Source organism: Nannospalax galili, unplaced genomic scaffold (assembly GCF_000622305.1).
Source record: "Nannospalax galili isolate Female #2095 unplaced genomic scaffold, S.galili_v1.0 scaffold1316, whole genome shotgun sequence".
Classification (NCBI taxonomy): Eukaryota; Metazoa; Chordata; class Mammalia; order Rodentia; family Spalacidae; genus Nannospalax; species Nannospalax galili.
The window spans coordinates 556,874-567,427 of record NW_008337765.1 but is presented as its reverse complement, the minus strand read 5'-3'; the positions used below and the strand labels follow the sequence as shown (position 1 = coordinate 567,427).

Here is a 10,554-nt window from a genome sequence, read left to right as displayed (position 1 = left end):
TTCCTTCCTTCCTTCCTTCCTTCCTCCCTCCCTCCCTCCCTCCCTCCCTCTTTAATGTTTTTTTTGAAACAGGGTCTCATGTAGCCCTGGCTGGCCTGGAATGCACTATGTGGACCAGGCCGCCCTCCAACTCACCAAGATCCACCTGGCTCTGCCTTCTGAGTGCTGGGATCAAAGGCATATGCCACCACTCCCAGTGTCTTTCCCATTTCTTGACCTGTTTGGAATTACAGAGCTTTTCACTTTCCTGTAACCCTTTTTTTCATCAGTGTCCCCCAAGGATCAAATAACTTCAGAACCTGAATTGCTAAGGCCTAGCTGATATGACAGAAAATGGACTGTGTGTTACTGATCTGTTACCTTTTTTCACCTTTGATTTGAAAGTACCAGAAGATTATTATCTAGCATTTTTACTGACAAATTTTTCATTCATTCTTATTTTCATTTATTTTCTTATTTACTTCTTCTTCTGTGAAACTGTCATTATTTTAAGTGCTTTGTTTGGAAATTGTGTGAAAATTAGTAGACTTGAGTTTGCTTTATGCCTCCTGCTGACAGCTCTGTGTGGACTTTCTTTCCCTTGGGATTATTGCCTCACCTGTTAGACGTTTTCTTTGAATAAATCAGAGGATATTACTTGGGCAACACCTATGACAGAATCTACTATCTTATGCCCTATTTGCATATATTGTATCTCATACACATATTAGTTCTCAGACCTGTCTCAAGAATTCCCGAGAGCTAAGAATATCTAGCAGACTCATTCTTGTTTTTTTCTTTAAATATTTTCTTCCATGTGTGTGCTGGATAGCTTTGGTGTCAACTTGACACACCTGGGTTGAGGGAGCCTCAATTGGGGAATTGCCTCCATTAGACTGGCCTGTGGCCATGTCCATGGGGCACCTTCTTGATTGTTGAGTGATGTGGGAGGGCCCAGCCTACTGTGGGTGGTGCCGCCCCTGGGCAGGTGGGCCTGTGTCGCATAAGAAAGCAGGGTGAGCAGGGGCCAGGAGAGCAAGTCAGTAAGCAGTGATCCTCCATGGCCTGTGCTCCAGCTCCTTCCTCCAGGTTCCTGCCCTGAGTTCCTACCTTGGGCTCCCTGATGAACTGTGACCTGGGAGATGTAAGACAAATAAACCCTTTCCTCCCCATGTTGGTAGTGGTCAGAGTGTTTTGTCACAATAATGAAGAAACAAACTAAGATAAGACTCTTTGTGTGTGTGTGTGTGTGTGTGTGTGTGTGTGTGTGTGTATAGGTTATAGGACAACTTGGTGGAGTCAGTTCTTCTATTTCATGTCTTCCAGAGGAATCAAACTCAGGTTGTCAGGCTTGGTGACAGGTACCTTTACCTGCTGAGCCAGCTCATTAGCCCTCAGTCCTTTCCTTTTTTTCTTAAAATATTGTCAAGTTGGATTGCCAAGTGCCAAGGATATTTTGCTTAGAAAAGATTTATATAAATAATGAACAGTGGGTATTTGGTAAAATAAAGCTTTATATTTTATACTTTTATTTTAAAAGTTTAGTATCTATAAATTGAGATGAACTCGCTTTTGATTACTTTTTAGTATAGTTTAAACTTGCAGTCTTTTCATTTGAAGACTTAGGGCCACAGGTAGGTTGAATTTTTTTTTTTCCCCTACAAAAACAGGTCTTCATTCTTGGGAAAATATAGTTAGAGCTGGCTTCCTTGTGCTATACAAAAAATCTTAACATCAGAGACAGTACAGATAGTACAGATAGTTTTTGAATTGGTCTCTAAATAAGCACAAATCCACTATGTTGAAAAAGATATACAACTTGAGGTTTTTGGTGAAAGACAGTACTTCATACATCTATCCCAAATCAAAGAACCTGCGGACAGCTTTCAGTGAAGTGATAGGAATGAAATAAATATAAATTCTATGGATCAATAAATGTAAAAGAATTTAAATAAGCTAGCAGAACTAATTATTTTTTAATTAAAATACTAGTCAGGTACAAACTTTTGGTTCTCAATGGCAGACTTCTAAATGTTTACCAGACTACTGTAAATATTAAAAACTTAATCTTTGACCCAGAGTATTCATACTGATTTTCATTTGCAAAAAAAAAAAAGGTCTAACTGAATGCTTCTCATCTTGAAAAATATTTTAGTTATATTATTGAAGGCAGACTGTGGTACTAATATGGCTTATGTCTTAAGAACAATGGATGGGGGTGCTGACAGCACAGTGGGAGTATAGAGGCTCTAGTGGGAGAGGAAGGCTGTCTATCTGACGAGTTTGTATTCATGCTCAGATGCCGAGGAGCTCAGAAGGTGGGCGACTGTGACCAGTGATAGTCATGTATATAGAGATTAGAAATGTATGTGAAAACGTCTCAATGTCAATTGCCTTGGAATGAATTTTTCTGTATGAAACTGTGTGTTTTGACAACAAAGTGGAGATCTTTTTTAAACGTTGGAACCTCATTTAATTTTATGTCTTATAGAGTTTATAAGGAGTTAAAGATTATATAAGCGTAATAATTCATCTGTAAACCTAAAAATGTACAGCCAATTTTGAAAGAGATGTACCCTAGCTCAGAAAAATGTTATTGAATAGGTTAATGCTGTTGTAATGAAATGCTTCTTCTAATTGAAAAAAAAAATATTTTATTGAAAAAAAAAAAAAAAGTGACAGACCCCAAGGGTCCATCAATTCATTGTCCCAGTAAAAAGAGTCTGTGAGCCTTGGTTCATAATTAGGATCTTTAGTGGGCCTAGAAGGTTTTTTTGTTTTTTTGTCTTTTTGTTGGTAGTTTTTTGACAGGGTCTTCCTATTTACAGCCCACCTGGAAGTCATGATGTGAACCAGGATGGCCTCGATCTTGCAGAGATCCACCTGCTTCTGCCTCTCAAAGGCTGGGATTAAAGGCACACACCACCACGCCTAGCAATTTTTTTTATGAAAGAAGCTTTTTTTTTTTTTTTAAATCCTTTTAAAACCAAAGGAAATTATATTAGTCCAACAACCTAATGGCAAATTACACATACAATATCTCTAAATGAGTCCATGTGTATAGCTAAAGGCTACATAACAAGAAACAGTGCCAGACAAGAAAAACCTTCCTTTGGCCAGGGTGGTCCAAGAGACTCTCAGAATTACACAGGCTATTGCCATAGCCCTTGATTGCTTCCTAGAACTTGAAGGTAAGACCCTAATGCTGAAGACATAACATTCTTCAAAGGATTTGGAGCAGTGAGGCTGGAACTGACCTGGAAGCCATTTCCCCTAAAGGCTAGCTATCAGTTAGCCTTGCATATAGCTTTGGAAAGCACTAGGCAAGATGCTAAGGGAGATCATCAATTGATCGTTCAACACCAGCTTCAAGACCAAATAACCACATCGATGACCTGCATAGCATACAACATTGGTGCAGTAATGGCACTTTTATCTTGGGGGCAATCAACAGCTACCTAATTTAACTAAAAGCCCACTCAGTGTGAGGAAACTCATGTGTGGTACTGTAAATATAGCCAAACACACATGGCTGGAGAGGCCATAGATCTTAAAGAAAACCCCAAAACTGTCACTTCCCTAGACTAATGTAATTTCTTACTATGTGCAAATATGTATCCTTATATTTACAGTCAAATGTCCCAGTCACCACTCATCAAAGAAGCTTCTTTTGCACCAGATGGAGACTATTACCGAGTACCACAACTGGTCATATACAGACATTGTCTGTGAATTGCCCAAGCCTAAATGACACATCTACAATGCAACCTCTACACCTAAGACAAAACGTAGAACAAGGGGTAAAGAAGACCGTAATGAATATCTCAGTTCTCACTAATGAAGCTCCCTCATGCAACAGAGGATCAGGTACACAAAAGGTCACAAATGACCAAAGTATAGAGACTAAGAGCCTGCAGAATGCTGGTTCTTGGATAGGACTTCTCTAATAAACTATACCCACCCAGGGCTCAGGGACCATTGCAGAAGATGGGGAGGAAAGATTGTAAGAGCTAGGGAGGAGGTGCATGATCACATGGAAACAGACTCCTATAAGTTCCTGGGACCCTGCTCATATGAACCCACAACAATGGTGTCAGCATGCAAACAGACAAGAACCCAGCGTATAACTGGAGAAATGGACAACTGACCCCAATCTTAGCTGAAAAAATATTGGCAACTGACTACTTCTGGGTGAGGAAGAGCTGATCTTCCTAAAGCTAGAACCTCTAGATAGACTGACTAGACCTCAACAGATGAACTTGCACTGAGGGACATCTGGGGATATTAACTTGACACTATGGGCCTTAAGACAAATGACAGAATGTATGAATTTCAGTGGGGGAGGCTATAGGAGGGTGCCATTGGGGAAGGGATTATAAAGATGATTAAGACTGAGATGTTCTGTATGAAAAACACAAAAATTCAATAAAATTTTTTTGATTTAAAAATTAAAAATATATTTTTATTTTATGTGTATGAGTGTATTGCCTACATGTATGTGAGTGCACCCGTGTCGTGCAATGCCGCAGAGGTCAGAAGAGGGCTTCGGATTCCCCTGGAACTGGAGTTAAGGACGGTTCATAGCTGCCATGTGGGTGCTGGGAATCGAACCCGGGTCCTCTGCAAGAGCAGTTAGTGCTCTTAACCACTGAGTCATCTCTCCAGCCCCGATTTATTTAAAGTTTTTTATGAGTGTTTTGCTTGCATATATGTAGGTGCATCATGTGTGTGCAGTGCCTGTGAAGGCTAAAAGAGAGCATTGGATCCCCTGGAACTGGAGTTACAGATGGTTGTTAGCTGCCATGTGGGTGCTGGGAACTGAACCTGGGTCCTCTGCAAGAGCAACCAGTGCTCTTAACTGCTGAGCCATCTCTCCAGACCCTAGACAATGAGTTCTGACCTTGCAGAGGTTCCATTAATTGGGGCAGGGAGATATAAAAGGCCGATGACACACATAAGAAAACTCAGCATCTTCCCAGTGTGGTTACAAGTTAAATGCTGAGCAAGCTGGGCTCTGGGACAGCCTGTACTCTCATCCCTCTGGAGGCTGAAGCAGGATCATATGTTTGAAGCTAGTCCAGCAAGAGCCAGCTAGACAGACCATACCTCCCCTTCAAGCCCCCACCCCCAAAGGCAGCCAGAGTGAGGCCTTCATTCCCTTGCTCATTGGTGGAAATTGAGTCTCTTTAACGAGGCCCGTGGGCGTCGTGCTTGACTCTGTGACCTCACTTCTGAGCGCCGGTCAGTCAGTCGGCATTCCCCTATGCTTTCATTTGTTAGGTTTCCTTCAGTTATTGCACTGAGGCAGCTTCCAGGCATCTGTTTTTGAATGACACAGCCCAGTGGCACAGTTCCTCTTAATTACTTTTGTGGAGCATGTATTACTATATTACTTGTTAGCTACTGTGTGCTCAGGTGTGGCTGTTCCTCTGACCTGTAAGCTCCATGACTGCTTGGATGGTATCTTGTCCTGTCACCTCTGGGTTTTCAGGGCCTCCTCTGTGGCCATTTTTAGCAAGAGCTGACTTGATGACAGAGAGGCGAGTTCTCCTTTGAGCTTAGCCAACTGCAGCTGGATATGCAAAGAAAGCCTGGGATTAGGGGGGAGTTAGCTGGAATGGAGCTGAGATTGGTACTGGTGACTTAGGGCATGATCTACGGACTTTGAGATTTGTTCTTAGGCAATGGGAGGCCATGAAAATTTTCAATTTTTTTTTTTTTTTGTGAAAACTTTTTATGTTTTAGATTTTTGAGACAAAATATGGTCTTGAATTCATGATTCTCCTGCCTCAACCACCTGAATGCTGAGACTACAGGCAGGTACCACCATACCCAGTTATTAGTTTTGATAACAGATAATGCCCTAATAATCATTACATAATTAAAAAACATACCTTCAAGATGGCAAATTGTGGTCTTAAGCTATAAAAGTCTCATGAAGTATGAAATTATTATCTTCATGTAAAAAAGCCAGCATGTTTCTAAAGGTGTAAAATTTTAGTAAGGTTTCCTTTTTTCCAGCTCTTAATCTTGCTTTTGAACAGATTAAGCTGCTTATTGTAGCTGTCTGCACATAAACTTACATATGCGTTCAAAAGTGTGTTTCTGCCATATGTGGATAAAGTCCCACTGAACCTGTTACCACACCCTTCAAAAGTGTATGTATTATGTACATCTTGCATATTTTTTGAGATTAGCAGTTACCCTCTTAAAACCAAACTCCAGGTCACCCTCATCCCTCATAGGACTGATGCAGTTGGGTTAGCCTCTGGACCTTCTTTCTCTTTCTAAAGCATATTAAGTTTCTTCCTCATTAGGATTTTAATATACATTGGTTCTTTGTAGAACATCCTTTCTCTCTAATTTTTCCTTGATATAGCTGTTTTTTGTCCTTAGATTTCAAATTTTACTCCAGACATGTCCTTTTTTGAGTAATCTAAACCAGGTTTTCTCCCTTACTCTCTACCTTCACACATTATTTCCATGAAATGTTTGTATCAGTTCTCAATTGATTTGCTTGTTTACTTGAGTTTCCATTTCTCTTAGTGGGCCAGGCTTCCAGGAGGGCAGAAATTGCACTTCATATACTGTTGGTGGTTACTTATTGCATCGTTGTCTAAATGTATGAATAAAAATATGTGGCCATCATTCTTTTAAATGGCTATGTAATATTCCATTTCAATTACTGTACTATTTGTGTAGTAGCCCTCTGTTGAAGGTCTATTAAACTGTTTTTCAGATTTCTTTTTCTTTACAAAACACCACCAACATATTGAAAGTAGTAAGTTTCTTTATAAGTCTGTGTGCATGCATGCGAGGTTATCTGTATGGTAACTTCCTACAAGTAAAATTGGAGGGTAAAGAGAGACAAGTTCTCAAAGTTTGACGAAAGGGCTGGTTCCTCTGGCTTCAGCATTGTGAAGCTCTGCATTGTGCTGTTGCCCATCATCTATCACACTGGAGTTGGTGGATGCAAAGTGGGGTTTCATGTTCTGATTTCACTTTTGCAGTGATGATGAGGCCCAGTGCATTTGATATATTCTTTTGAATTTCTTTCTTCTGAACCTATTAGTTGTATGATTTTGTGAATGTTTGATAAACCTTTCCTGGCAGTTTCAAAACTTCACTATTTTTTTTTTTTTTTTTCCTATCTACAACTTCGTAAGGAAGTTCTCTGGTGCCTCATGTCAGTTAGTGCCATTGACTTTGGAGTTGTTTTGGGTTTTTAATCTTTTCAGATGTGATTTAGTCAATCACATCAACGTAGTCAATAATAAAAACCACCAAATGTGTTGAAAAACTAAATGCACTGAGTGTATTTAACTTAGTTTTGAAATTATTAGTAGACCTTTTAGATGTCTAAAACTTAATAGATCCTCAATGATTTTTTTTGGTGGACCAATGAATGACAAATGAAAAGTTAATTTTTAAGGAGATTTGATTTTACTTGAAAGTTTATGTAGTAGAATTTGCTTTTCATAATAAGAAAACAAACATATAAGATTGTTTTGTGGCAAATAAAGAGTTTTAAGAAGTTTTACTCTGTGTAAATATGATTCTCTTTGTGTATAAAACACGACACGTATACCATGTGCTTATATAAATACATGACAAAACAGGAGAAACGAATTCTGGGAATTAGGCTTTAAACTTTGCCTATTAGTTTTCTCCAGGTTCCAAAGTTTTTGGATAGTAGTTTAATTTCTCTCAGATTATCTTTGGCAAATACACCATTGTACATTGAATGAAATGTTAAAAGTTTCCTTCTAGGCTTATTATAATCCCATGTTCATCAGCCATCACTCTTCCTGTATTTTGTTCAGGAGGCACTAATTGTTCGCATTTGGCAGGTTTAACACTTCCTGACAGAGAGGCTATTAAAGGCAAGTATTCTCCAATAACTGTCACTGGCTGGAACAAAGAACCTTCCAACTCAATGTGTGGAAGCCACTAACATTCTTAAATGACCCTTTTCATGGATTTTTATCCTTTAAAGCTAAAATTTGGAGAATGTAGGGTCAGTGAAAACAGCAAGGTGTAATAAAGCAGTAAACCTTGATTTTGGGGGATAGGGAGGGGGCCTAGATTTATCTCTGAATTGAAAACAATTGTTATTTGGAAAATCTCATTAGCAGATGTGACTGCTTGGAGTTAAAAAAGACTTAAAACTGATGTCGCTTTCAGGACCGCTTTGAACTTAACAAGCACCTATTTGTGGAGCAGACTGGCTAATGAAAGGAAATTAAATTTTTCTGACAACTTCCCCTGCCAATCTCTGTATTCAGGGGGATGTTATTAGGTACTGAAGACTTTTAAGGAAGATTTTTTTTTTATTGGACATAAATGAACCAGCTATTCCCCTCCTCAATGGGGGGAGGATTCTAACATGATTATTCTATATTTTAAATGTATTAGTTTAAAAGCCTAAAAAAAGTACTAGACATCACTTCAGTATTTTGAAGTTTTCTAAAAATTCTGACATACTTATCAGCTGGTGGTTTTAGAACTCTAGTGATCACTCTGTGTCACTAAATTATAAAAAGTAATTGAATTGAGAAAAGATGTTTAGAGTTCAGCATTCTCTTTATTGTTACATGGGAAGTGTGTCAGAAGTTTGTGTGGCACGTGTTCATGGTCATGAATGACAGACTGGGGACAGTTTTCAGTCACTTAGAGTTACAGCTGGTACTGTTGATATTTGGCAGTAACTAATCCATGAATCAGTAAACTTGAACTTTAGGGTGGCATGTTCTTTCCTTGCCTTTTTAGACCTTTTCCCTTCTAGTAGTTCATTGAATTAGGGTTTTAATTTATGTACTTAGCTACAACTGAACAAATAAAATATGTACCTGAAGAAAGGATAAAGTAAAAAATAGAAAAAGTAAAGGACATCACAAAAGGATTTTGTTTTGAACAATTGATAATTTCTATAGATACTGGGAATTTACTTATTTCTAAAAAAATCGATGGAGCTCCACCCAAACAATAGACAATCAACTCCCCCTGCTGACAGAATCTAGGAAAACATAATATACAGACAAAAAGCAGACTGCAGACAAACTTTAATGATCCGATTTATGACTCAGTATTGATTGTAAACATCTAAATTCTGTCATTAAATTCCGGCAACTGCACCAAATCATTGGCAATTCTGGTAGTGTTTCCTGCCAGCTCCTTTCAGACCGCTTTGAGTTTCTTAATATAATAATGACGAGGTAGAATTTACATTCCACTTATGGTATTAATTTTACATTTCTCTGAATGAAAAGGGTTAGAAGGTTGTAAAATTGAACATTAAATGAATCAGAGGAGACAGTGGTGCAATATACGACTGCCCTAAAGACATTGTGCAATGCCTCATGGGATTAATGTTGAGTCTCATTTCCTGCTTTTACAGGATGCAGATGAAGCTGTCAGAATTGCAAGGGAAATTGGTAAGTCCTTAAATTAACTTTGGTAGTGTTTCTGTGTCTGAGCAGATATGGCTGAGCAAACATGTAAAAAGTAATTCCCATAGAGCAAATAATATTGTAATAAGTTTAGGTTTCTGATTACTTGTTGCTCTGGAAGAATTTATCAATTGAATTACCATATTCTGTTACTAAGCAGGCTTTAAAAAGTAATTTGATTTTAGCTATAGGTCTTTTGTAAGATGAAATCACTAGCTAATTAGAGGAAGTAATTGTTCTAAGGATCCTAAAGATTAGATGCAATGTGAATTTGTACATAAGCGGGTGAATTTGATTTGTTAAAGTTAAAGGACATACATGATTGAAGTGAAGATGTACCTGACAAGCTTCTTCAAGTTTTTCCCTTTTCCTGAAATGCAAAATATCAACTTAATAACTTTTCTAAGAAAGATAAAATAGACAGTGAGAGGTTAGAACTGAATATTCTAAATTGGAGAGAAAAGTAAACTGAAGAACGTTATATTAAATTTCAAATATATTTCTTGTGCTCATGAGAACAATTATATTTTCAGTATCTGGTGATTGAGAAAATGGGAAAGGGCATGCTGTTTTCATAAATTAACAAAGCTTTACAAACTTTATAAGTTTATATTTATTTATATTTATTCTAAAATATAGAATAAGATCAGTATTTTTATACATTCGATAGGAAGTTGTAGGGACATGAGACAGTACTCAGTAGTCAGAGACATTAATTAATAGTGTCTTAAAACATTGCTATGACTTCCTTGGCTAGATCCAATTTTTTTCAACATTTCATACTAACATTTTTGTAGCCCTGTTTTTTTCATTGAGGTTTGTTGTTTATAATTTTTGTCTACAATTGGAGAACATTAGATTTGACAAGGTTTTTATAGTCATGTTATGTAGAAATATTGGTCCAAAGTGGTTGTAGGCATTAATATAGTCTTTGCAAATAGGACAAGCAGTCCTTTAGTGATCCGAAGGGTTGTTTGGCTTGTTGTGCCTTGTTTCTGTTGGACATGGCTAGATTATTTTGGTTTTGCTCCTTATTAAGGGTTCTTTGTTGTTTATTTGTTTTGACAAAATACCTTGGATGTAAGACCAGTCCATAGAAGATATCATTTTATCTGCCTGTCTCTAT

At 37.9% G+C, this 10,554-nt stretch overlaps 1 protein-coding gene across 1 annotated transcript in view; it reads left to right on the top strand.

The window, feature by feature from the left end:
- Pcca (propionyl-CoA carboxylase subunit alpha) overlaps positions 1-10,554 on the top strand; it is a 448,536-nt gene that overhangs the window by 125,694 nt on the left and 312,288 nt on the right. The window contains exon 7 of the mRNA XM_008832725.3: positions 9,377-9,413. Coding sequence (XP_008830947.1) covers positions 9,377-9,413 — 37 coding nt within the window. The remainder of the gene's footprint in view (positions 1-9,376; positions 9,414-10,554) is intronic.